At 35.5% G+C, this 27,758-nt stretch overlaps 1 protein-coding gene across 1 annotated transcript in view; it reads left to right on the top strand.

The window, feature by feature from the left end:
• Positions 1 to 21,319, top strand: part of INPP4A (inositol polyphosphate-4-phosphatase type I A) — an 82,313-nt gene extending 60,994 nt beyond the window's left edge. The window contains exons 18-26 of the mRNA XM_015830673.1: positions 4,161 to 4,193; positions 4,842 to 5,014; positions 6,592 to 6,715; positions 8,429 to 8,555; positions 9,467 to 9,607; positions 10,712 to 10,809; positions 12,668 to 12,780; positions 15,122 to 15,276; positions 21,095 to 21,319. Coding sequence (XP_015686159.1) covers positions 4,161 to 4,193; positions 4,842 to 5,014; positions 6,592 to 6,715; positions 8,429 to 8,555; positions 9,467 to 9,607; positions 10,712 to 10,809; positions 12,668 to 12,780; positions 15,122 to 15,276; positions 21,095 to 21,227 — 1,097 coding nt within the window. The 3' untranslated portion in view covers positions 21,228 to 21,319. The remainder of the gene's footprint in view (positions 1 to 4,160; positions 4,194 to 4,841; positions 5,015 to 6,591; positions 6,716 to 8,428; positions 8,556 to 9,466; positions 9,608 to 10,711; positions 10,810 to 12,667; positions 12,781 to 15,121; positions 15,277 to 21,094) is intronic.
• Positions 21,320 to 27,758: the final 6,439 nt, after the last annotated feature.

Raw genomic sequence — 27,758 nt, 5'->3', positions numbered from 1 at the left:
TGTCATGTCTAATTTTGTACTGGGTCGGTAGAAACTATATCAACTTTTGTTATTAGATATTCACTGAAACATAGAGTTTGCTCAGAGGTATTTAACCTTTTGCATACAAATCTATCTGGGAAATCTGATTAAACCATATTTTAAACACATTTAAAGATTCACTCACTTATAACACTTATATGTTTGTTACAAAAACACTAGTATTATTCTAAAGCTGTGGTCATCTGCAAATTTGCTTTCCTAATTGCTGGTCATGTTCTATAAGTTGTACAGGGTATGTTCATACTGGAATATGAATAACACGTAACATATATAAATATAATATATATAAATATGTAATGTTTCAGAACATAGAGTAAGAATGTACAGTATTGTATTCCATGTGTTTGCTTGACATTTCAGAATAATTTTTACAACACCTATAGTCTTATATTGTCTCTTCATTGTATTTCCTTACAATAGTTTTTTGTATTTGTGATTTCACATTAAATTACTAATTAAAATAGTAAAATACCACTATTATTTGAAATAACTGAGATGCCTCTTTTAATTTATTAATATAGAACAGGACATGTATGGTTTGTTCAGAATTCTAGCTACTACTTTAAATTTTAAAATGTTATTAAGCACTAGCAAAGTGGAAGAATGAATAATGTATTATCTATCGAATAGTGTATTAATGTGCAAATAGCTATTAAAAACATTCTTATTTTATTGTGGAGCTGTGCAAAATATAGGCATAATCTGTTGATGACGTCAGATTAATAAAGGCAATTTCTAAGAAGAATTTCTTATACAGTATCACAGGGGTGTCAAACTGCTGGCACGCAGGCTGGATGTGTCATCCAGAAGCCACACCCACCCTATTGCCGGCAAGGGCAAAACTGTCCCGATACGCTGTGCAATGTCACATGACGTCGCGAGTTTGACATGTCTACAGTATCAGATGGGTAATTAGGAAAAGAATCCCATCCAACTGGAGCAATATCATGTATAGAGCACAGCTTCTCTATGGGACCTTGCTCGGACCTTCAGCTTCGTGTTCCACCACTGAAAAGAGTTCAATCCAAATTTATCAGAACAATTCTCCAGATGCCGCGCTGTGTCCCAAATGCACTTTTGCGCCTGGAGACAGGATTGATAAAAGTCGAAGCAAGAATCTTTATAGCTTCCTTAAACATCTGGCTTAGGCTTAATTGTTTTCCGCAAGGCCTGGCTCTATTAATTCTTCAAGATAAATTCTCCTCTTCATGCATCAAGGCAGTCGAGTCCAACCTTGCCAAACTAGGCTTCTCCTCAGCCTCAATTCTCAAATTGGGCTACAACCAAGCAAAACAAACCTTGCGTCAAGGGGTAGAGGACATCAAGAGGCAAGCGGATTTAGGTATAGCTCTACTGTTTCTGGCTCCAGACTCTATTAGATACATGGTTACACCTGCCAGGTATCTTAGTCAGTTGGAGTCATGCACGGTGCCATTCGTTTCCATCGGCAATCCTGTACGGCAAATATAAAAAGACACCATTGTCTAAAAGACTCTGTTCCTGTGGCTCAGGAGAGGTGGAGACCATTGGACACATACTCCTTCAATGTTCCTTCTATAGAGCTATTCAGAAAAACCATATCCTCCCAATTATTGATAGGTATCCTGGTCATTCGGAAAGTATTTATCTCCAATGGCTGCTTAAGGATAAGCAGGCAGTGATCACGGCACAGGTGGCTAGATTCTGTGCAGCAGCATTGGGGATTCGCCAGAAACATAAACATTTTAGATCTTTTTAATAATCTTTTATAATTAATTTTATTACGTGTTTTATCCAGCTTTAGACTTTACTCAATGTATTTTTATTGTCAAGTCAGTATGATTCAGTTTTTCTGAAGCTAGCTAGTTTTTGTTATACTGTCTGTAAAACAGTATAACTGTTATACTGTCTGTAAAACAGCCTTGGTTACCCATTGATTACCGGTACATCATTAATTGTAATATATTGCTATGTCCTCTTGTGTTGGTTCTGTTTAGTTTTGTTTTATTTGAATGTTTAATTTATGTGTTGGCCTTTGGCTGTAATAATAAATAGATTGAGGTCATGGATTTTTTTTTTTTACAAAGCAAATATTTTCTGAAAATACATTAAATATTTCCTGATACTGCCCTTTCTGAGAACCATTGAAATAATGGATTGATATAGTCAATGTCACATTTATGCTAATGTGTATAAAGATTGAAAGTATTTTCCCCCAATAAGTATTTTAATCTATAATGAAATACATACTAAAATATTAGAGTAACATTACGTGCTAAGCCAGGATATTTTTAACTTAATTATTTACAAAGCTGAAGTCATGATAGGCAGTAGTTATTTCAAAAACATAGCAGTGAGAAGATTAGGAAGAGAATGCATAATCATGTTTTAAACCCCATATGATTTTTTTTTAAATGTGAAATTGCATAAGGGTGTGATGCAAAGAGCAGCAAAGAGGAGAATTTTTTTTAAAAAATGTTTATAATATGAAACTGAAAAAATCAGCAAGGAAGCAGAATCATAAAACCTTCACTGAATAATAAACATTTTCTAAGTTTTTAATGTTGCCTTATCCACACTATTTCTGTTCTAGTTGAAGGTATGCTATAAAATTATAAAATTCACTGGTTAGAATTAGACATAAAATATCATAGCTCTCTCTCTCTCTCTCTCTCTCTCTCTCTCTCTCTCTCTCTCTCTCTCTCTCTCTCTCTCCCTCCCTCCCTCCCTCTCCTGTTATTTGAGACAGAATTTGGGTCCTATTAATTGCACTAAAAACACATTTTGAGACAAACTTTTCAGCAAACTATAAACTCAAAAATCACTCAAACCTTCATAGTTAGAGTTGCCTGTGCTAGAATAATTTAATTGCCCTATGATTTGACCACATACTAACCTTATAAAGAAGTTAATGATTTTAGAACTAGCTAGGGAAGAAAATGGAATAATAGTGAATAATGCACTTGAAGCACAGATTCTAGTTTGTCTGCAGCAAACTAACAGATTTTTCCTTTTAGCATCTTCCTGCCAGTTCTTTAAGTTGCTGATGTATGCTTCTAATCCATCAGTGAACCTGGCAGAGTGAGATTAAATATTATTAAAAATGTTAAAAGAACGACAAAATCAATTAAATGGTATTAATAAACTTCCATAAATTTGTTTCTTGCTGAAAGTCATAAACAGTTTTTAACATTGGAAAAGAGTAAAAACATCCATAAAAGCTGGGGAAAATGGTATGCTGGGTTGCCAGTTGCTTCTAAAAACAGAGCCAGAATGAGGGTTATTTCTATGAAATGAAATTGAATTTGTCACTGAATTAATACTTCCGAGAAACTTTTCATTCAATCTCTGATTTCTGATGTGTTTTCTTCACAAATACACCATATTTATTCTTTACATTTTTAACTGTACACATAAAATATTTCAGGTGCACACCTTAAAAATGTCTTTGGGTATACTTGGGTTATTTGGTACACCCAAAATAGTTGTTATTCTGCTCTTCTGCTCTTCTATTCAGTGGTTTCTAATGCAAGCTAAGAAGCTGATGGCTCAAACTCTGTAGGCTCTACTAGATAAGCCTCAATATGATATACTTGTATTGTTCCTAGTTTCTAGGTGCTTCAGTGAATTGGTAGCACAGGCATTTTGGTCCTCCTACCAGCAGGTGTAGTGTGTTTTAAGCAGAAAAGAGGATCTTGAAAGAGGCTACAGCCGGAATAAGCAACCATGTGTTTTCTTTCATTGCAAGAAATTTATAGGAGGCTGCATGTCAGTGATGAATGAGCTTATTCAAACAGTGGACAAGACTAGAAGCAAAATGAGTTGAGTCACCTATTTGCTGTTTTTCTCATAACCAGGTTTTTTTTTCTTTCTATGCTAATTTTCTCCTTTCTTCTTCTCCTTTGCTTTTCCTTACAGAACAGTTGTGATATATTGTTCTTACGTGGATTTTTTTGCAGAAGGCTTTTGAAAAATGTTCAGGACATGTGCATCCCTATAGCCATAGACTGCCCACTTCTATCTAAATTGATACCCCTCCCAAATACTTGAGATTGCTTGTGCTAAGCATTTCAGTTGCTTATCTTTAAAATGTGTTGCTGCCCCTTAATCATGCATGTTACACCTCCATTTTTATGCAGATTGCAGTCCTACTCCTGAAGAATTCAATCCAGGTATGTATATTTTCCCCCCTCCATTCATCGTGTTTGTACTTGAAAAACTCCTGTGGGGTGTGGGGAACGATTCTTTTAATTTGATACTAACATTTTTTGCTGATTGTAAATTTTCTACTACATTGACAAAAGTCTTTGGGGATTTTAAACATTGCTTTGAGAACAAGAAAGAATATGGCTTATTTATAGCCTTTTGATAAATAGTCATTGTGTGAAAGGAAACCTTAAACAAGCCATTTATAAATGTATAAAGATGGGATGGGATGGGATTCCCTTAGATGGGAAGAAGAGACAGGAAGGGAGAGAGGGAGGGAGAGAGAGAGAGAGAGAGATGTGGTGGTTAAAGTGAGAGCCAGGTTCTGGGCCATTCTCAGCCACAGCTTCTCACTGAGTAATTGGCCTATCTCTCTTTCTCACAAAATAAACTATCAATAATAGTATCTTGAGTTCATGATCACTCTTAAGTCTAAAGTATATCTGTCTGTTTGTCTGTTTATCATGTTTGAACGCAGCTGATAGACCAGCTAATAGTCTTGGGATTCTTAGATGCCTTCAAGTGGTTTTAGTTTTTTTCTTAAAAGCCAAATATGTAAACATACAGAAGTGCCTTGCTTGTCATTGCTCTCTCTTCTCTTTTTTGACCTGTAGGTGAATGGAGTGAGGCTCTTTATCCTCTGCTAACAACACTCACAGACTGTGTGGCCATGATGAGTGACAAAGCAAAGAAAGCAATGGTCTTTCTTTTAATGCAGGACAGTGCTCCCACCATAGCTCTTTGCTTAAGCCTTCAGTACCGGAGGGATGTGGTCTTTTGCCAAACTGTAAGCAAGAACATGGAATTTATGTTTTGGACTTTGGGATCTGTGCTTGGAGGATTAACATTGAAAACAGTGATTATGCTCAAAAGGGGATTGCAATCACCTAGGGTACTTTAGTAATTTTGGAACCAGGTAACACAGTCACAGATTTCTCTTCTGCAGCGATAAACCTTTGGGATATTTAGAGTGCCCATGTGTCCTTTATTATAAAGAACAGAACTTTATAATAAGAAAGTTGTACTTTACATTTATTTTTCAAAAACTCACCTTTGTCCTTTATAGCAGTAGCAATAGAACTTAGACTTATATATTGCTCCATAGTGCTTTACAAGCACTCTCTGAGTAGTTTACAATATCAGCACATTGCCCCCAACAATCTCGGTTCTTATTTTACCTACCTCAGAAGGATAGAAGGCTGAGTCAACCTCAAGGCAATCAGGATGAAACTCCAAGCTGTGGCCAGAGTTTGCCTGCAATACTGCATTCTAACCACTGTGCCATCTCTTATTTTGCTCATTTAACTTTTTCTGTACAAATGGTATCACTTAATGCACAGTCCTTCACATTCATGTGAAAAATATGGCAATTGAATTATCTTTTTAAAATAAATTTACATATAGTGTTTAATTTGAGAAGTTTTTATTATAATATGCATCTTTGTAAAAAATTTCTTGGTTTTGCTACTGCAATATCCTTTGTAAAGCAAAGTTACAAACATAAACATTTTTTATCTTTACCAACTTCTTTCCTATTTGCCCCCTTTTCAGATTTCTCCTTTACTGTTTCCCCCAAAATATAATCACTGTAGGGATATCACATATTGACCTGCTTTTGAAACTATTCTGAAACCTTGGTGCAAGATGATTACACACAGTATTAATTGGCACCAAATATATAGAGTTTATCCAGCAAATCTTAAAATAATGGCACTGAGTTCTAATCTGCTTCCAAGCAGAACTTGAAGTGGTGGCATGGGCATTTGGGAATTGTATACCTAAAGGGTTGCTAAGCCATCTGGATTTTAGTAATTCCTCACAGACTTTACCTTGGGGTCATCCTTTTAGAAAGCTGTTAATTTAGGATTCCAGCACTGAATGGTGACATCCTGCTTATAGAATACCCTATTACTTCCTGATATTCATTTACCAATTTGGCAAAGTTATTCAAATGTTGATAGTATTTAGCTACAGTTTTCAGTAATATTAAGTATTAGGTGGAAAGCTTTTAACAGTCATTAATAGATCCGTTAAAACATAATTTAATAAAATGATGCTAACTACAAAGGTTGGATAGGGATTCGTGTTGAGTTTCAAATGGTTGCACAGGTGAATTGAATCTCCCACTTCTGAATCTCCCACAGCAGTTACAAGAAGCACTGATGGATGAACATTACAAAAAGTACAATAAAACTGATAGCATGAAAAACAATTACAGTTCTGTCTTCAGATTGCAGTGGAAGTCTAATGACCTTTATGATTCATCCATTCAGATGCAATCTGCCATATTAGAACTGGCTGAGTAAGTTTGAGAAATCTTGGCAAGTATCTTCAACTATTTTATTTTTATATTCTTTTATGCAGCTTACAGCCTTGATCTGTGGTTTCATTATCAAGCTGAGGAATTGCCTGCACGATAATGGATTCCTGAGGCAGCTGTATACCATTGGTCTGCTGGCTCAATTTGAAAGCCTTTTAAGTACTTACGGTAAAGGACATTGCATGAGGAAAACATGCAGAGTTATTAATTCTTCAAAATGTTACATTTAATTAAGTATATGTAGATAATATAGGTCTTGTTATTTAAACACAAAAAGGCTCTAGGTAGGCTTAGAATTAAACCATGAAGTACAATTAAATTTTAAATTGGTCAACAGAATCCAATGCAACTAAAAATAAAAGATGCATGCGATGATTATGGACCTGGTCCAAATTCAGAAGCTTGGTGTGTACTGATGAGTTCCTCAAGCAACAAAGAGCAATTTCAGAAGGGCTGTTCAGCAGGACGAACAAATTTTAACACTGGCTGCTTTTTAGAATGGAAAACATTCTGCTGGAGTGTACCTAAATGTTTTGATTTGTTGAAATTAATTTTATTTGGACTGTGTTAATTCAAACAATGGCAACTTTTTCTAGCTGAAAGCCTTGGCAAAATGGAGACATTAAAGTTGAAATGTCAATCCAAACTTACAAGTTATTTTGGAAATTGGATTTATTTATTTATTTATTAAATCTATATTAAATCTTTATGCCAGTGATGGCGAACCTTTTAGAGACCTGCAATCCAAAACCCACTTATTTATTTCCGGGTGCCGGGTGAGCGTGGCCACGGTGGGCGTGGCCACCTCTATGATGCTCGTGGGGAGGGACGGAGGGAAGGCGAGACAGAGAACCGGTTGTTAAATGATTTGAAACCCACCACTGGTCGCTTCCAAAGGCTGCTCACTTTCCAGCCAAAACCTGCTCCTTTTATAAGTTTCCCTCACCCCACCCAGCTCTCGCAGCTGTTCCTGGAGTCCGCATGCGTGGAGAGGGAGAGGGGAGGGGAGCAGCCCAGCCCTGCAGCCCTCTTTCTGTGGCAATGGCGCGTGTCCCGACAGAGACGGCTCTGTGTGCCACCTGTGGTACGCGTGCCATAGGTTTGCCACCATGGCTATATGCCATTGATCTCACTATCCAGAGCGATTCTAGGTGGCTTAATTTCTGCTTATGGTGCTGACATAAATTACAAGTCTCTGCAGATCTGCAGAGGAATGCCTCCATGTTAGCTATCAGTGCACTGACATCTTTATCAAAATTATTTATTAAATGTATATGCCACTCATCTCACTACATTGATGCAACTCGGGGTTCATATTAGTATGAGGATGTGATGTTGGAGCCAGAAGCATGGCTAGTTCCTGTTATACGGTAGGATTGTTATATTGCAATTAAAGTGGGAGCAGCAGACATAGCTCATCCTTATCCAGGTTCAGAAATTAAGCAGTTCAAACTAGGTTAGTGCTTGGAGAGACACTTTAGGGAAGTGACCCCCAACTTTTTGGACACCAGGGACCGGTTCGGTGGAGAGAGGTTTTTCCATGGACTGGAGGGGCCATGGTTCCATGTGCTGCCTGCATCCTGTGGATGGGGCTTCATTTGTTTGTGTGACCCGTTTTCTAGCATGCTGCAAACCGGTGCCAATCCACTGATCGGGTGTTGGGGTCTCCTGTTCTAGGGAATTCCAGAGAAAAAAGTTAACTAAGAAATTGAAAAGAAAATCCCAGACATTATCTCCTGTTTTCAAGAAAACTAAACAAACTTATTCAGAATAATTGGGGCTTCAACTTGCCTTGAAGAAGACTATTTTATAATACTTGACAATAAATGTAAACATATATTTTGTAATCATATTAATATTATCTTCATTTTTTTCATTTAGGAGAAGAACTGGCTATGCTAGAAGATATGAGTGTGGGAATAATGGACTTGAGAAATGTAACATTTAAAGTAACTCAGGCCACTTCCAGTGCATTTGCTGATATGCTGCCAGTCATTACAGGAAATCGGTAAAAAATTGGAGTGGGGATGGAGAAGAGAGGTTGGGTAAGGGAAAGATTGGGGAAATGTATTCCCTAACAGGGAACATTTTAGAACATGTGCTAATTAATAGGTTGTTTATACTAATGTGCTGCTCTTGTGCAACATGGCAAACACTAATTGACCATCTGTTTTACTTATGTAAAATAAAAATAAAAGCCACATTATCATTTTTAAAATTATGAATGAAGCTCTCAGATAAGGATTTGTAGAAGGAATAGATACAACATAGAGAACAAATGTTGTTTCTTCAGTATGCTGAGGAGGAAATGTAGTTTTCTCACACAAAATTTTAGAACTAAGATATATCTAGTCCAGCACTTCTCAACCTCAGCAACTCTAAGAGATCTACACTTCAGCTCCAAGAATTTCCCAGCCAGTATGATATTTAGCCTGTTCATTCCAATTTTGTGTTACTAGCTAACTAAGCAGAAAGAGTTGGGAAATTCATGTTATAATAATCAAAGGAGGAATAGAAATGAGTTTTCATGTAGATTTAAAGTTGGCCTGATTTGACCTTGTCTGGGCACATGTAACTATAATATTGTGGTAGTTAATATATCCACTCATTATGAGCAAAGTTCAAAGGTTGTTTATATCATTGTGCTTTTCTTGTGTAGCATGGTTTGTGAAGCTAAGACTCTTGGGCTGATATGACATTTAAGCCAGGCCTTTAGATCCTCCTATTATACTGTATTTCATTGTTTTCTGAAAACTGCCAAGAATGGAAATGCTTAGAGTGCTTAGAGTTTTGATTTTAGTTACTGTTAACAATCTCCGACATAGCAACATACCGTATGCCTTAAATATTTTTTTTAAAGTGGGCTTTCTGAAAATATTACTATTGCTTGATTAGCTTCAACTGTCTTGTCTAAATAAGGGATGGATTTAATGTGAGAATTCCACTACCAAGCACCTTGTTCGATGCCTTGCCCCGTGAAATCCAGAGTGGCATGTTGCTGAGAGTTCAACCAGTCCTCTTCAACGTGGGAATCAATGAACAGCAAACTTTAGCAGAGAAGTACATATACCTACACATTCTCTTTTCTAATTTTTCATGTTTAACAGAAGACAGATGAATTGGTTTCCTCCTCCTAGATATATATTGAATGACTTTCCAAGTGGTTATTTAAAGGGTAGCTCAGGAAGAAGTTGAATGACATGAAAGACTTTTTGGAATCAGTAGTTATATGTCTAGTGGTTACATTGATTTCTACTCTTTATGGTCTGCTGATATTATATTTAAGATTAGTTGCAGGCTTGGCCTCATGAGTTACCTTGAGGAATTTACAATATTATCCAGTAGATTATGCAGAAGTCCAAATTCAAAAGGCAATATGTGATTTGAGCATGCACGGAGACAGTGGAGGACAGGGAGGCCTGGTGTGCTGTACTCCATGGGATCGCAAGGAGTCAGGGATGACTTAGTGACTGAACAACAACAAATGGATGCCTATGTAGTGCTTATGGAGAACAAATAAGATGTCTTTTTGCCAAAATTATTTCTTAGCTGTAAAGGGCAACCATGCAACTCCAGGAAAGTCACAGCTGCTTTAAAGTGTTCCCATATATGTCCAGATTCCTTTTGTCCTTTGAATCAGAAACCCTGACGAGTCTAATACCTGGCGCTTGCCACTTTAAAGGAGCTATAGAAAAACCTAAGATAGAATCCATTGTATTGCTTTGATGGCTCTAATAAGATCATATCAAAATCTGTATTTTGATCTCCTTATGTTAAGGAAACAGTAAACAAACTATTAAATGGAGTACCTGTTCCTTTATATTATTACTAGAAATCAAGTTTTTCTTGATAAGCCTGCAGAGTCTATGCCTATGGATTTGAAATTGATTAATCTCCTTAAATACTTTTACTACTGGATTTTAGGGCAAAGTTCTCATAACACTATAGAATAACTAAACATAGAGTAATTAAAAATTAGTATCATGATAATTTTTAAAACCTATTTTAAAACTTTTGTATAAATGAGTTACCCTGTCTGTTTTATGTTTAAGGCAAGTGTTAAAATATTAATAAATGAAATGAAAAATAAAAATTGAAAGCTTGCAGATGTTCTCCCATCTTTGTTTGGAAGCTCTATTAAAATGGCCCTTTAAATTTTTAAAGGTTTGGCGATACCTCCTTGCAGGAAATTATTAACATGGAAAGCTTAGTACGGTTGAATTCCTACTTTGAGCAGTTCAAAGAAGTTTTGCCTGAAGACTGTAAGTGTGAATTACAGATGTTTGTATTCGACACAATTTAAATCAAGATCTGCTTTTATATGATGAATCTAACAAAACAATGAAAAATCAGTAGCTATGTCTCTTGAATACATTGAGGTTTCTTTAATTTCAGTTAATGTTTTCAGTTGGGTTTGGTAAAAGGGAACAGTATTAACTTCCCGTGGGACAGTCCTTACACCCTGATATTGAAGTATTTGTGTGGCCATAGACACATGTAGATGCCAAGAGTACCCAAAATACAATTCCAGTTGAAGTTGATTGATTGATATGCATCATGAACTCATTGCTTAGTGACCACATAGATACTTTCCATCACAATCTATTTTCCTAACCTGGTCTTTCAGTTTGTCCAGTGCTGCACTTATTGCCACAGTAATGGTGTCTATCTAACTGCTGATGGTCATCCTTGTCTCTTTCCTTCACCTTTCCCAGTGTTAGAGCCTTCTTCAGAAAGCTCTAATTCTTCTCTAAATACCCAGTGTAGGATAATTTGAGCCTAGTTAAGTATGCCTTGAGTGAGAACTCAGGGTTGATTTTTTTCAATGATCTATTAGTTTGTTTTCTTGGCTGCCCATGATATTCTCAGGAATCTTCAACAACACCAAATTTTAAAAGCATCTATCTTCTTCTTCTACTTTTTCATAGTCCAATTTTCACTTTTATGGAGAATACCATGGCTTGCATGATTCTGATTTTTGGAGGTCACTTTGACAGTCATGGCATTTGAATATCTTTTTCAAGTCCTTCTACTTATTGAAATAAGAAGTATAACTCTAGTTTTTGTTTAAATAGCTGGCAATCTGCTTCCCGCAATGATGGTGACATCACATTTATGAGACTAAATCAATTCTATGCTCAATTGTGGATAAGAAAAGGGATATTCATTCTGAATTTAGCAATACTGTTCAAGGAACTTCCAGTTTAGAATACAAGACTTCTCCTTTCACTATTGCTGCTTATTTTTTTACCAAAACTCTTTTTCCTATCTGCTCCCTCAAAAGAGAATGCAACCATTACAAATTAGTGCTCATGACCCTCATAGGAGGTCCCCAAAAATCTGAAGGAATCTAGTAGTACTTTTTCCAACTACACATTTTATTAAAAAGCATCAATTTTCATGCAGCTCACCGTATCAGATGCAACATATCAGTTGATGTGACGTGTAAGAATCGCTTCTGGATTCCTATTATGTATAGTCTAAGTTCTCAAAGTACAGAATATTGTGTGATCCATAGGTTTTATGTATTCTGGTTCAGATTTCCTAAGTTCTACTAAATTTCTATGGTTTTGCTAAAAACATAACTCAGCCGTCGTACTCAGTCATTTGGCAAAGAAAGACTCCTGGCCATTTGTTTTTGCCAAGAGTACATTTTACTGAAGCTTAAGTGATTATAGAAGTAAAATAAGCTGAATCTGAGGTTTTCCTGGGGAAACAATACAAAGTAAATTTTCCTCTGCCCCTCCAGCCATCTCCCCCCCCCCCATTTACTGTATCTGTAAATGTCCAATTAGGTGCTTGCATATTGTTTAGGAAACAGGTTCTCAGTTCCCAGCTATACATACCTTGGCTGGCTGAAGCTTCTCACAAAGCTCAGCTGGGCTTTCATCCTCCCCTCTTCTTCCTCTTTACATTCCAATCTTTCCAATCAATTCCCCCCCCCCCATTGTTAATGTCAGGCTGTCAGCTGAAGCTTGGATAGGAGAGATGCAGCCATGACAATAGCTATCTATTGCTAAACTTAACCTATCCATTCCCAGGTGATATGTGCAGATTGATAGTATAGAAAAGAAAATGCTCTTGGGCATTTGTTAAGTTGTGTTTATTTTTTTTCTTCAGGTCTACCTCGATCTCGGAGTCAAACGTGCCTGCCTGAACTGTTGAGGTTCCTTGGACAGAATGTACATGCAAGAAAAAATAAGAATGTTGACATTCTTTGGCAAGCTGCTGAGGTAGAATTTAAGAAAGTTAACTTAGTATGTTGTCACTTATCTCCCACGATAATGTTATGTCTTCAGAATAAGCAGCAGTGCAGAAAGCTGCAGATACCTGCATGTTCTCTGCCATTGTGCCATGTTGTTTCCTTGACCAAAAAGATGCAGAGCATTATAATAACCAGATAGGCAGAAAAATGAATAAATGTTGAAATTTGATTCTATCATGGCATGATTCCTTCCAGGATTAGCAAAATTTTAGGTTCTGGGTACTGTTGCATAAATTGAGTTTGGGCATCAGAAAATAGAATCAAATTAAAAATTGCTACAATCTTGTAAGATTTTGACCATTTTTAATATTTCCAACTCATCAGAATTCGGGAGATTATTTAAAGGGCTTCAGGATTATATCTGATTTATCTGAAAAGGAAATAGAACAGGACTAAATTTGATGTGAGGAAGAAGCCAGTAAAAACAGTTTAAGTCTAAAAATTGACTAGATAAGGTTGGGGCCTGCAGAGAAAATTACCCCAGTCTGTCCCAATGGGAAACTCAGTTGGGCAAAGCCTTGGAATGCCGGTGACAGCTTCATCTAAGACCCTCCCTCCTGGTCATATGAACCACTATGGAATTTATGCAGCTTGCTCTGTACTTTGCATTGCCTACATATACACAAACCACATATACACAAACCACAACTCAAGCCAAGAAATGTTGGAAAAGTAGAAACATATTTAGACACTCGTGTATATTTTCCCCACAACAGTCCCATGAGGTGGGTTGGGCTGAGAGAGAGTGACTGGCCCAAAGTCACCTAGTTGGCTTTCATGGCTATGGCGGAACTAGAACTCGCAGTCTCCTCCCTTAACCACTAAACCAAACTGACTTTCCATATATCTCTACATATACTATATTGTAATAGTGTAGTTTTTGTAGATACCATCAAGAATTGTTAGAAGTATTTCATTGGCAGCCCTTAATTTAAAAAGAAAATGCTGTTAAACTATTGACACTGTTGCCAGCTTGGCTGCCCTAGAAGAAGCCTGCCCATTTTCTATTGATGCTACTGTTACCAGTTGCCTTGTTCAGCATAGAAATTGCAATGATGGGCACTGAGAATTGCTATACTAGTATAGCTTGACCAGTGAGGTTCAGAAGGGAGTTAAAAATTTATGAGAAGCTGGGCATGACATAGATGCATATAGAAAAGCGATGGCGCATGCATCATGGCGCATACTGACCACTCTGTAGATTTTGACACTTGAAAACCCATATTCCATGGCTGAAGTAGGCAATCTGGGCTCTACAGATGCGGTTTTTTTGTTTAGTGGCCGCAATAAATATGACATTATTGAAAATTGTCCTCCAATATCTGTAGAGCATATCTGTATCTAACTAAACTATTGACAATAGGTAAAACAGGAGGAAGAGGAGGAAGAAGGAGGAGGAGGAGGAGGAAGGAGGAGGAAGAGGAGGAAGGAAAAGAAGATACTGAAGTGATGAATAGTTTTTGCAGATATGAAATATGCCACAGACTAGGATTTGGTAGAGCAGTCTTGAAAGGCTTAAAAATATATTCAAATGCCATGCTATACCTACAACGATCAGAGTCATGCAAGCCGTGGTATTCCCTGTGTCACCCTGTAAAAGCAAAAGTTAGGATTTAAACAAGTAACATAGGTAGAGTATTGCCACCCTTAAACTTTGATTTTGGAGATGATTCCTGAGAATGCTGTGGGCAGCCAAGAAAACAAATCAATGGGTTACTGAACAAATCATCTTAGAGTTCTCACTTGAGGCACAAACGACCAGGCTCAAATTCTCTATTTCAAACATCTTCTATGAAAACCCAGCTTTCTGGAAGAGGCTCTAATGCTGGGAAAGATGCAAGCAAAGAGAAGAACAGGGCAACCAGCAGCAAGGCATGATACAGGTCCCATCAGCCTAGATGTATCAGCTGGCAGGGACCAGGAGGTGTGCCTTTTCTGCTATAATATCTGTGATCTGGAAAGTTCTCCCTCCAGAAATAGAATGTATGAATATATGAATGTATGTATGTATGAATGAATACAGGTGGATGGACTCAGTTATAGAAATGAAGAGTACACTATTGAGAGATTTGAAAGAATAGGCTAGAGATAGTTCATCATGGAAAAGATGTGGTTGCTAGGAGTCAAAAACAACTTGATGGCATATAATCATACCTAAATAATTCAAGACTGACTATAAATTCTACATTTCTTGAATTCTAATCTCATCCCAGTGTTAGAAATGAGATTCTCCTAGTAATTCTAGAGTAATTATGTATACTTTTTTGCCTGCATTACAGTGGAACTAATACCAAGCATTTTTTCCCCAGATTTGCCGCAGACTAAATGGTGTTCGGTTTACAAGCTGTAAAAGTGCCAAGGATAGGACTGCCATGTCGGTGACCCTGGAGCAATGTCTCATACTGCAACATGAACATGGAATGGCCCCACAGGTCTTCACTCAAGCCCTGGAGTGCATGAGGAGGTAAGAAGACCTAGTTTGCTTGCGCTTACTTGTTTCTAATCCTGGAGCCCTGTAAACTGCAGATGAGTATTCAATACTATACGATTCAGCTTTTTCTTTACAAATATAACTGTCATTGCTGAGTACTCTGAGATCCAGATTTTGAAATAATTTAAATTGTCTCCTTGGAATGGAGATATAAAGAAATTGCTAAGCTGCTGTGAAAGCTTCATAACTAACATTGTCAAGGCTTCTGTTTTCCTTACAAGCGAAAATGCAGAAGTAACAACTGAATTAAGGAGAAACATCTGCAGGTTGCATTGGTTTCCTATGCTTACTCCTCAGACAATAGTTTGCCCCTTCAGTGAATTTCCATTATGAATGTTTCATGGTAGAGCAAACAACTCCATCACAACCTGCTGGCACACTGTGGTCATATCAGTTTAATCTGCTTTCTGAAGTAGCTGACATGTTCACAAATTTCAGTTTCAGTTTTAAATAAAAATCCAATACATTGTTTCAAGCACTGCTGAAAAGCTCCAGTTTTACCTATGAAGCAAGAAAGGATAAGAAATCCAGATTTAGTGTTTAATCGTAGTTTAACATGATTATAGAGTTCTGCTTTCAACATTCACTTTTGCTGAATGTAAATGTTCTGTGTGTCTTCTCACAAGTTCTCACAAACATTCAATTCTCTTATCCTTTCTATATGTTTTTGCTATTTGACCCTTTCTAAACCTTCAATGGTTTATTGCAATGTCATCTTACTTTAGTAAATATTTTCTAATTCCATAAATTCTATCTAGCAGCTACATAAATCCATAAAGTGCAATTGCCATTGTTTCACATTGAGCCAGCAAAATAAGAATATAGTATGTCTAATATAAGAGAAATTATTTTCAAATTAATTCTTATCATTTCATTAATTGTTCCTCTGATAACATTCACTACATTTTAACACAGTGATCTAATACGGATCACATCAAGGACCAGTTATATTCAACAAACATTTAGCTCATACCATCCTGAGAAAAAGTTATCATTTTGTTGTGCTTTGAGAATTTAGGAAATAAAACTTCATAGAATTGATGCGGACAGTGCTATACAGTAGACCTAATAGTAGGAAATCTATTTTTATTTGCTTGCTAATTTTGGCATTATTTTACAACAAAACAATTTTTTCTGGCAATACAGACATTTCATTGATAATACAAAAATTAAAATTGAAGCAAGGGAATATTCTGTTGATCTGAGTCTGAAAAAAGCTGTTTAGCAGTCAATATTTCTTCTGTAGGATTTTAATTTAATATCTTTTACTAAATTGTTATTTAAACAGATGCTAATTTTCTAAAACATTCATTGAAAACCTTAAAATAAATGTCTCATGTAATTCATCTTGCCTAAGATATTTCTCTACAGACCTAATTCTTCATTTTTTTCCTGCCTTTTAATACACATCTTTATTTCTGAAAACTTCAAATAACAAAGTGAATAAAGTCAGAATCAGGGATCAAAGAAGAGGATAGATTTACTTTTTTAAACTTTTAAGCTCTCTACCCATTCTTAAAGTATATTTTAGGCTGGAAAATAGGACATCTATCTGGTTTATTATAGTTCTTAAGCCATTGAGCTAAAGCCATACATTTTAAGAAACAACTTACCTTTCTACTTCAGGGGGAAGATGTTCTCTATATTAATAGTTGAATTAATTCAATATACCTGGCATTGAAGATTTCTTGAAAGGGTCAAATACCACAATGGTTATTCATGTTCAGTTTGCTTTTCAGAGTTCCCTTTCTTTGCAGCATGTGGAAAGCATGGCACAGCCGCATGGAACATCGCTTAGCCAAATGAGAAAAATGAACATGGAAAACCATTCTAGTTTGACATACATGTATTTATTTTCAGTAGACTACAGTATTCTTTCTTATTTTCTCTTTTTTATTCTCTTTCTCTCTCCTTTATTCTGTAATTGTGCCTTTTATTATTATTTTGAAAAATTGGCATATTTTCTTATTCTTTATCCTCACACATTCTACTTTATGTTCTGAATTCTTCAAAGTTTATTTTCTTCCCTCTTCCTGAACCCATTTTGTTCTCTTTTATTTTGTCATCTTGATTCTCTTTTTATCTTTTGATACATACATTGCATGTCTGTGGTTTTTTTTCTGTTTCTTTTCTCCCCAAATCTCTTCCTTTTCACAGTATTGGAACACGGGAGGTAGTCATCCAGAAGAACTTGTGTGGCCTGGTGCCCCTCCGGGATTTCAGGCTAGATCCCAGTCTTCTTTACTCTATTCCTTTATTAGCTCTAAGCCCCAATTTACTGATTGTGTGGCTGTTTCTGAGCATTGCATACTTGGTGGCTAAATTACGTTGCAAATGAAGTAAAACAAACCGAGCAAAAATCCAGTAAAGTGCCAGAATATATATTGCCATCTGGTACCAATTTGTCAAAAAACGTCTGATAGCATTGTTGCCAAGAATAATGATTAGTATGCCTTACAATTTTGTTTCTATTGTACTAAACTTGTAAAATACACATTTGATTCTTTTATGAAAAGGAATTGTATTGTTTACACTGTCATTGAGCTTCCAGTGCTTGTAATGTAAGTCCAACAACTGCCTGTTACCTCAGTAATTTGATCAATCTGAAGTTTAGTTTCTGTATCATCTATTTTAGGCATTCAAATCCACCTCCCCTCCATTTCTTTATAACTACATACAGCTTTGTTTCACATGTTTCTTGTTATTCAGAGAAAGAAACTATGTTTAAAAAAAATTTCTAATGTTTTTATATATCCTAAAAAAGTGTCAGTCTTACTTTTCATATTTAAGTGGTAAGGGGGAAAAGGGGGGGGCTTTGTAACATATTTATTTACATGTCTGTTTAAGGCATCTTTCTACTTTGATTTACAAGCATCACTTCTACAGTGTTACAGTCATAAATACTTAAAACCGTGGAGTTGGTTTTCTCATAAGTTAAAACTGTTGCAACAGTTTGCCCTTTAAAAATTAACTTGAAAGCATTATAATGCACACAATACAGAGTCAGTATATTTATACATTTACTTTCTTACTGCATCAAAAAAAGAAAGAATATATAGAAAGAGTAAGCTTAACAATCATCTAATTCCATTCAAATCATTAGGAAAGTATTTTTATAATCTCTGTGATACAATGCTGTCACATGTTAATTAATATTTACATTAAATATTACCATAAACTGCACTAATAGCTCTTTTAGGTTAATGTTAAATTTTAAATCTTAAGGTATATGAAAGATGCAAATGTATTTTACTGATATCCTGAATCCTAAACATTCAATTTATAATATAATTATATTAGTTTCTATCATTATATTTATTCACCTAAAGCAAAGATGTATATATTCCCATCCAGATAGTATTTATAACTAACATCAGTGTATGTTTTAGGGGCATTTAAATCAGGGCTCTTCAAACTTGGTCCTTTTATGACTTGTGGACTTCAACTCCCATAATTCCTCAGTCAGTGTGCCTGGCTGAGGAATTCTGGGAGTTGAAGTCCACAAGTCATAAAAGGGCCAAGTTTGAAGAGCCCTGATTTAGATATACAGGTAACTCTTGGGTATTAAAAAGCAGCTCCAAGACTTATAAATAAAATTCTTTAATATTTCATTGTGCTACATCCTGTTTATCAGATCTGTTGCATCACATCCAGATTATATTGCAAAGATAAGATGTAAATGTGTTCTTGATTGGATTGATTTGAATCTTGACAGAGTAGCACAGTAGCTGCTTTCCTGGTAGGTATATGATTCCGTTGCATTGAAAGGTAAAGGACTCTATTATACTGCATGATTGTTTCACTCGCCAGTAGCAAGGTAGATAATGAAAGTATGAGAAACTTCCTGTAGATGTCATGCAATAATGTTCAATTTGTAAATTGAACCACAATTTATTTTATTTTTTAAATTAAACCATAGTAGTTACATCTTGGTAACTACTACCAAGTCCTATGACAAATTTATTAGCAATATATTGATCATTTTATGCCAAATCTAAGCATGCTCTATGGCAGTGGCTCCCAACCTTTTCTATACCTCGCACCCCTAGAACACTTCCGGTATATTCTCTCACCCCTTATAAAAGTTTGAAATAACAGTAACGAATTATGCATATACACTATAATTTTGAAAACCCAAGTTTTCGCACCCCTGGAATATCATCTTGCCACCCCCAGGGGATGCTCGCACCCCCGGTTGGGAACCCCTTCTCTATGGTATGTTCACATCATACCACCATTTCCATACCACCATTTCCTTTGCTTATCCAACAAGATCACTTAGTCCAAACCTAGGCTTTGGCCACTGCATGCATCTGTGTGACCTCGCAAATGAAAATAAGTAGCCCTTAATCACATCTATTTTCCCAAGAGAATAGAGTTTAGTACATAAATGCAGTCTTGTGTTTGAGGAAGTAATGCTGGGTTGATAAATAGCCAGCTCATTGAGGACAACATCCAAGTAAGAATTTTCTATGTAGGGAATGTCGTTCTTACTGAGGTACACAAATTATTTTCAATAAATCGGACAATACATTTGGAGGGCTGGTTTGAAAAATTCAGCTGTCCTGCCTTATTTTGTGGCATTAAACATGCTAGAGGGCTTTAGAGTTAAAATTGTATATGACTATATGTATAGGGCTATGTATGTATGTGTAAGTGTATGTGTGTATATACACACATACATATACATATATATGCAGACATGCAAACACATCACAAGTTATTAAATCCAAAACTGCATGAATCTTTATTTCATGTATTTCCTCTCTTAAGTCTGGAGAATTTTGTTTAAACATGTCCAGTGGTAGAAATGATGCTGAAACCAAATATATAATTAGTTGTCACTACATACAATAACTACACCAAATAATCGACTATTTAACCCATACATTTAAAATATAAAGAAGCCAGTTAGACTTATCAATGTAAGAATATAAGTGTGATCCATAAAAGATAATGCAAATAAAATCTTTTATTTATATTTGTATAGTAAATATCAGCCGAACATACCCAGGAATTCAATACAATATTTTAAAGTCTTATTTGACTAGGATTTTCATTGTACTGATAACTTGACTAAATTATTATAAATTGACAACCCAGTGCATTTTGGAAACAAAACTGTTGTAGTTAATACTCAGAGCATGTTCAATGTTGCTATCCTTAGTTGTCAACTTACAAATAAATTATATCTGTCATGTTTGTATACTTTTGTCTTCTGCTTCTGCAGCTTTCATTTTCCTTTGTCAACTTCTGTTTAGAGAAACCAAAGAAGGAAACTTGGAAAGTATATTTTGAGAATTCAAATTCCTTATGTAATTATGTATATGTATGTATATCTGATAATAATGGCCTTTGCAATAGAGTTCATTCTTGCTGAATGAAAGTGTGCAATAGATTTCAGAGCCAAATTGAAAATGCTGCGATAAAACTCCTGCAGTAACATTTCTTCTCCTATGCCAATATCTTCCAGAAGTGATGTTATACTGCCAATATGTTCCCTGTGATTCAGATAATGAGCTGGCAGATTTGCCTACTCTATACCTATTTTTCCTGCCCCTCCCAAAAATGCATTGCTGCTTGTTTAGATTTGCAAGTGTAGCTATTAAGAGTCAATGTGCCACATTTTCTTTTATGTGCACCATCAATGGCCCATTACTTAATTACGGATTCAAATATTTTACTAAAATGAAATAGCTAACTCCTTTCATTTTAATTAAAATACTGGTAATTTTGTTTTTGTTTTACTGCTGTCATTTTTTTCCTTTTCTGTGCTTGTCTTTTTTCCCAGTGAGGGCTGTCGAAGAGAAAATACAATGAAGAATGTTGGATGTCGCAAATATGCATTTAATTCCTTGCAGCTGAAGGCTTTCCCCAAGTATTACAGGCCTCCTGAAGGAACTTACGGAAAAGTTGACTCATAAGATTATGGTGTCTTGTAATTAGTTGTTCCGTTAAAATATGTGAATACACTTAACTTTAGTATATGAACTTTGATGACAATGTCAGAAAAAAATGTTTTTGTATGTTTCACTAGGAAATATTGAACATGTACTTTTGTTAAATTGGATTCCATAGGAAAAAAAACAGTTACATGCTGAATAATTATAACATGAAACTAGAGTAATGATTGCCCAATGTAAGATGTCTGCATATATTAGTTAATTAATCTCTTGCCTAAATAAGAAAGATAATTCCTGGACTGTGGAGGATTTTATGAATTAGGCAGCTGTTTCCCTCATTTTTATACTGATTTTATTTAAAACTTTCATAATACTTTTTAAAACTTCAGTGTTGTAAATAGTAAATAAATTGGAAGTGAGGAGTTTGGACAAATACAACAGGTATTACAACTAGAAGAAAAGGCTCAGTTTTAAAAACGGAGCAGTGCATTAAAAGTCGTGAATTTAAATTTATTAGAACACTATTATATAAAAGAGTTATATAGAAGCCAGGAACTGACACATAACCCTATTTGACTTGGTTTAGAAACTGGATTGAAAGGTGATAATTTCAGTTAAGGAAGAAACCTATTGCATTCCAACACCTAAAACCCCTTTTAAAATACAAGGAAATGATAGTTGCGCATAAGAAAATACTGCTTGCATCTAGTAAAGTATGACTTAGCCCTAAACAATGAATCCAGGTAGAAGATAAGGTATCCATATCTATTTACAAAACAGAGAGTCAAGTGGATTTCTACTTGCAGTTTGAATAACTTCACTGGGCTGAACTGTCTTCCACATCATAATGATTTTAATCACTGTCACTTTACCCTACTTTGTGTGCCGGTCAGCTGATTCCACAGTGATATGCTGTGCAAACCAGCATGTACAGATCAGATCTTCTGAGTCCCTTTTTCTTAATGATAAGAATGATTTTAGGCAAACTTATTTCTATACAAAAACTGTCCTATGCATTTATGACTTCTGAGTTCCTAAGATGCTTGCTTGCTAGATCCTATCCAGAATATAGGTGCACTTTAATTTACAGAAATCAGTGTTCCTCATTTTTCTGTTGAAATTCCTACTTTGAATATTGTTTTATATAAAATGTTTCCAGTACCCACTACTAAATTTGAAACTCAGTATCTACAATTTGTTCCAGAACATCAGAGTTTGAATTCAGGTTAATGAATTGATGGAGAAGGGGAATAATTACATTATTTAACAGAATGATTGCTTGCTTAGGAAATGATCTGTAACAGAAGCCAAATTTCCATAAACATCCTTCTGGAATTGCCGAACTGTAACTTATTCCTTTGTTCATTATTCCTGTAACAAATTCATATTTTAAAAGCAAGATGAACTACCACTTGAAAAATGTAATATTACCAGTATATATACTGTAGTTGCTTTACTCATACTTACAGAAGAGTAGCATATTCATCAAATGACTATTAATATATAACAATTTTGATTAATAAGTCACTATATATGTTTTTATGGGTGTAAATGTTTATCACCTAAAAAGCTATGGTTCAGTAGTAGCATTTTGATGGATTTTGGAAGCTGTGGGCAGGTTGTGAAATCCTTGCAATTTTTCATTCTAACCCCAGCATGTTTAAATCCCACTGATACTTGAGGGATTTACTTACGTGAGCATTACTGGCCATTTAATGGAAAGGGGAAAATGGCTCAATTACTTTGGGGGTCTGGTATGCATTTGCCATTCAAATATTTTACTTTATTCTGCCTTTTTTTGCACTTTATATTTATTGAAGGTATGAATGTTCTTTTCAGACCCAAGAAATTTGTTTTAGCATTGCTTTTTAGTAGTTTAATAGTTTAATTGTTATATGTACTAAACAGTCTGGGACCTTCAGAGTGCAGTAAATTAACTGATCATGCTGTGTTTCTCAAACTTGGTAACTTGAAGATGTGTGGACTTAAATTCCCAGAATTCCCTAGGCAGCTGACCGGGGAATTCTGGCAGTTAAAATCCACTCATCTTCAAGTTACCAAATTAGGAAAACGCCACTTTCAATCCTTAAACCCAACAGGCAAAGGAATAGTCATATTTATTGCTGATAGAATTCCTGGTTGTAGCTAAGATTAAAAGGGCAAGGCAGTGAAATCAACAAGAGTTGAGATGTGCAAGTAAGCTTTCCTTGATCTAGAAAGTTAGCTGCAAAACAATTTAAAACAAAATACAAATCAGGCTGCCATGAAAAGTTGTTCCCCTCCAAACTATTCTTGGACAGGACCTTGCATAGAGAATATTCCCTTCCTGAGCTCTGCTGGCCCAGAACAATGCTGATTTCCAGTCTCAAGGTAGCTAAAGGCATCTCTCTGCAGCTGTGGACGTCTTTGGCATTCCTTCCTCTTCCTCCAGAGGCAGCAGCTGCACAAGGGGCAAGGATGGGGGGGGGCGCTGATGCCATCTCACTACTCTTCCTAGGGCCAGGAGGAATCTCCCTGGCCCTCTTCTCCCTCCTCCTCTTCTTCCCAGGATGATGCTTCAGCCAGGGATAGGATTCTGCTGAATTATATTTTATTATTATTTTTTCACTGCTTTTAGTGTTGTATAATATATTGAATGGCAGAATTCTGGAAAATTGGTTAAATTTATATTTTCAGGAAAACTTCAAATGTGACAGAGAAACTCATTTTGATATATGCTAGCTTGTTTAATGTTTCTTCTCTGTTCACTCTATCTCCACCCCACAATTGTTTTAATTTAAATTGTCTGACATTAAAACTTGTTGCCAGCAAAAGAAGATAAGATTAATTGCAATGATTGCTGCCAGCACAATGTATTATTCTCCTTCATTAGTCATCTCTTGAAAGCAATGAGGGTTTTTTCCCAATTTGTAAAGGGAAAAGGAAATTCTGTTTCGCTGTTATTTCCATTGGTGTGAACATAAAGCTCATATGCATTAGGAATCTATATGTTTTTCAGAAAAGAGAACTTTAAATTAGAACTGTCAGCACTGTGAGATGGTGAAGTTTTAATCCAAGTGGGATAAACGTTTAGGTCAGATATTTCGCTATTCCCATTCTAAGTTAGGTTAGATCTTTATTTTATATTCAGATTTATAGTACTGTACTGACTATTTATATACTATACTGAAAAGCTAACATTGTACTACCTTTTAAAGCAATTCCCCAATTCTTTGAATGAATAATTATTTCTCTTCCACCCTTTCTGAGAACAGGACTCCAGTTGCATGACATGAAATGCAAAATTCTGGTTTTATTTCTTTTGCATAGATTTCCCTAAAGGAGAATAAATATAGCTCAATAAAAACACAGGAACTGAAGAAAGCTTCTATCCATATAGAAAACATCAAATGAGCAGACTTTTCTAAAATATTCGTTTTGTTGCCATAGAAAATCCATTATTAGGGATTATTATTATATGAACCTCACGCTAACCTTTTTGAGTACAATTATTAAATGAAACTTTAAAAGGGTATATATACAGTTACTGCCAAGCTTATTCTGTACATGTTCTGCAAAAGCAGTCACAGCACAGCTGCATTTTAGTTTTTCATTTATATACAGTATGTATAGCTGTTGTAAAATAGAACACATAGTTTTGTCCCAGCATAGTTGTATTTGCTAAAACCTTCTGCATTGAACTTTTATTTTATTTATTTGTTTGAAGAAGTATTGGCATACCATAAACATATGGTTACTGTTTTGTATAATCTTAATTCATCAAGTCCATGTATGCTGTAAATGTGCTAGTCTTTAGGGATAAGAAAAAAATAAAGAACTGACAAGCATGCTGAGATGACTGTTTTTTTAAAAAAACAATATGGTCACAGGTATAATCCCTATATTTGTTTGTACTTTTTAAAGTTTTCATACCAATAAATTCTCATGGTAGCGCTGATATATTTTAGAAAAAAAAGTCAAATTTATTCTGGCATAAACATGTATAGTCTCTGAAAGATTATCTTTCTTTACATCTTGGAAGACGTTTCATTATTTCTTCCTAAAAATGTATTTATGTTTTGATATTTTCTAAAAAACGTATTGCCATGTAGTAGTACTTCTATGCCCTTATCAATAAGCAAGAAGAGCTGCAATTTTTTTTACAGTTTAGTTCAAATCACTGGATACTTTACAATGAAAATAAATTGATGAATTTGTTTGTGTTATTTATATAAACTGGTAGTTTCCAATAAAAAAATAAATCAAAATAAAATCAAACATTAATGAATCATGAATCCAGTAGTAGAAAATGAGACCAACAGAAAGCTAATGGCAATCTTCAAAAGATAAATATCACTAATATTCCAGTATTCAATTGCAGATACCGGTATTAGAAATAGACTTCAGGTGCAAGAATTAGACTCTGTAGAATCAAAGAACTGGTTCTAAGCCAGGGAGAGCCAATATGATATATGGTCAAGCTTGGACTAGGGCAAAACCAGATTCTCATCCATCCACAGCCATGGAAACTCACTGACATTGGGCTAATTATTATTTCTTAACCGAATCTACTTCCTAAGGTGGTTGTGACAATAGAGGAAAAAAGTTTACCATGTTAAGGGCTACTGACTTTCTAAAAAAATGACGAAAGAAGACAACTTAATAACAAGTTTTGAATGTGGTTTTTGAAAACACCCTCATTCCCATCTTATTCTGTCCCACCTAACCTCATGCGTAGTGATAAGTTGTGTTTGAGGGACTTTCAGCATGCTTTATAGTACCATTTATGGTACCGCTTGATGGCTTGCTATTCAAGGAGAGCCAAAGATAGGCAAAAATCACAACCACACATGTTTTTCCACTTACAATGTTTTATTATTTACTTATGTACAGCTATCAATAGTTTAGGGAACAAAGATTTAATTGTTTCTCGAGCTCACAATCTAATCTTCAGTATAGGGAACTTCAATATAAGGAAAACTATGACTATGAACAAAGAAATCATTAATCTCCATACTTTTATTAATTTGCTCACTTCCACGGATAGCATGATATATTCAACGAAGTAATTAGGAGAAAGTGCTTTTTTCCCTAGGGTTATCCAGATTTTAAAAGTTTTAAACTAAACCTTGCTGCAAAGATACCCACTTACTTTGATATTATAGAGCAGGGGTAGTCAACCTTGGCTCTTTTATGACTCGTGGACTTCAACTCCCAGAATTCCTGAGCCAGCTAAGCTGTTATAGAGGTTAATCGCTTTAATCTTACCTATTACAAAATGTAAGTCTAATGCAGTCTGTGTTTTAGTTGTGAAAATGAGAATGATGAAAATGTGTTTCCAATGACTTTTCAGTGGTGGTTTTATTGCATTTCAGTGAAATATAAAGCTGGGAAATTCAATTCTATTATCTTTCACATAATTTTGGCTCCAAGAATATTGATTTAAATTGCTTCCTTTCCAGTTTTTTTTATTCAACACTTTATTAATATTCTAACAATACACTGGGTAAATATTAACAAGATCTGATCAAATTCCACAGCGTTGAAAAGTAGCAAGCATTCAGACTGAGAGAACCTGAGAGCTCAGCAGGTAAGGATAAAAATATTTTTCACAAATGAAGGCGAATATACATGTCCCAGGATAATGCTGCAGGATCCAATCTGGGTCAGTCACCAGGACCAGAGGTTTAGTCTTCTGAGCTTTTGGACTCGTGCTGGAGCCCATCCTCATGAAAGCTTGGAAGAATAAACCTCTGGTCCTGGTGACAGACTCATATTGGAACCTGCAAAAATATTTTTTTATAAGGAAAAAGTAGTTTTTATAAAGAAAAGGATCTCAGTGAGATAGAGGACGGGAATATATTACAGTATGGTTAGCATGCAATTTAAAATCACTGTACACTGGATCACTACAATTTTTTAAAAAAATCTGCTAATGTAGTTGCAAAGGATGAATTAGATTCCTGATTAGTAGCTCTTTGTTTATTTAAAATAAAGCCATTTTAAAATCCTCTTTACCTAGGAGTACTTTCAGAGCCACCTACAAACTACAATTTATTCACATTGGATTTATATGATTACCCATCTCACCATAGTGACTCTCAGCAGCTAGCAAGATTTAAAATCAAAACAAAAATAACATAAATCAAACTACATGCAATGGCAATTGAGGTAAAGCCAATTTGCCACAAATTGATAACTATATGGATTCTAACTAGCAGTTCAACCCCCGTACATGTGTTCAAAGTATTATGAAATGCCAGCAGGGTTGGGGTCCAGAATCAAGGCCAATCTAATCTGGGGGGGGGGGGGAGAGAAAGAGTGTTCAAAAAAGAAGGTGATACAGCAAAATTTGTAATTGCAACAATTTATGAAAAGAAATGGATAGTGTTTATAATGACCAGCTACGAGTGAAACAAGCTTAACAGAACAAAGACCATGGTGGGTCTCCTGTTGACCCAACTTTCACAGAATGTTGATTATAACGAAGAGAAACTCTGTTGTCCTTGTATGTTGTTAAATCACAAACTCCAGCACTTTTATCATTAGCTGCTGGCTAAAGCTATTGACACT

The sequence above is a fragment of the Protobothrops mucrosquamatus genome, unplaced genomic scaffold (genome assembly GCF_001527695.2).
Source record: "Protobothrops mucrosquamatus isolate PMUCROS unplaced genomic scaffold, P.Mucros_1.0 scaffold_19, whole genome shotgun sequence".
Taxonomy (NCBI): domain Eukaryota; kingdom Metazoa; phylum Chordata; class Lepidosauria; order Squamata; family Viperidae; genus Protobothrops; species Protobothrops mucrosquamatus.
The sequence above is the reverse complement of the archived record's forward strand: the minus strand, read 5'-3'. Positions and strand labels throughout refer to the sequence as shown.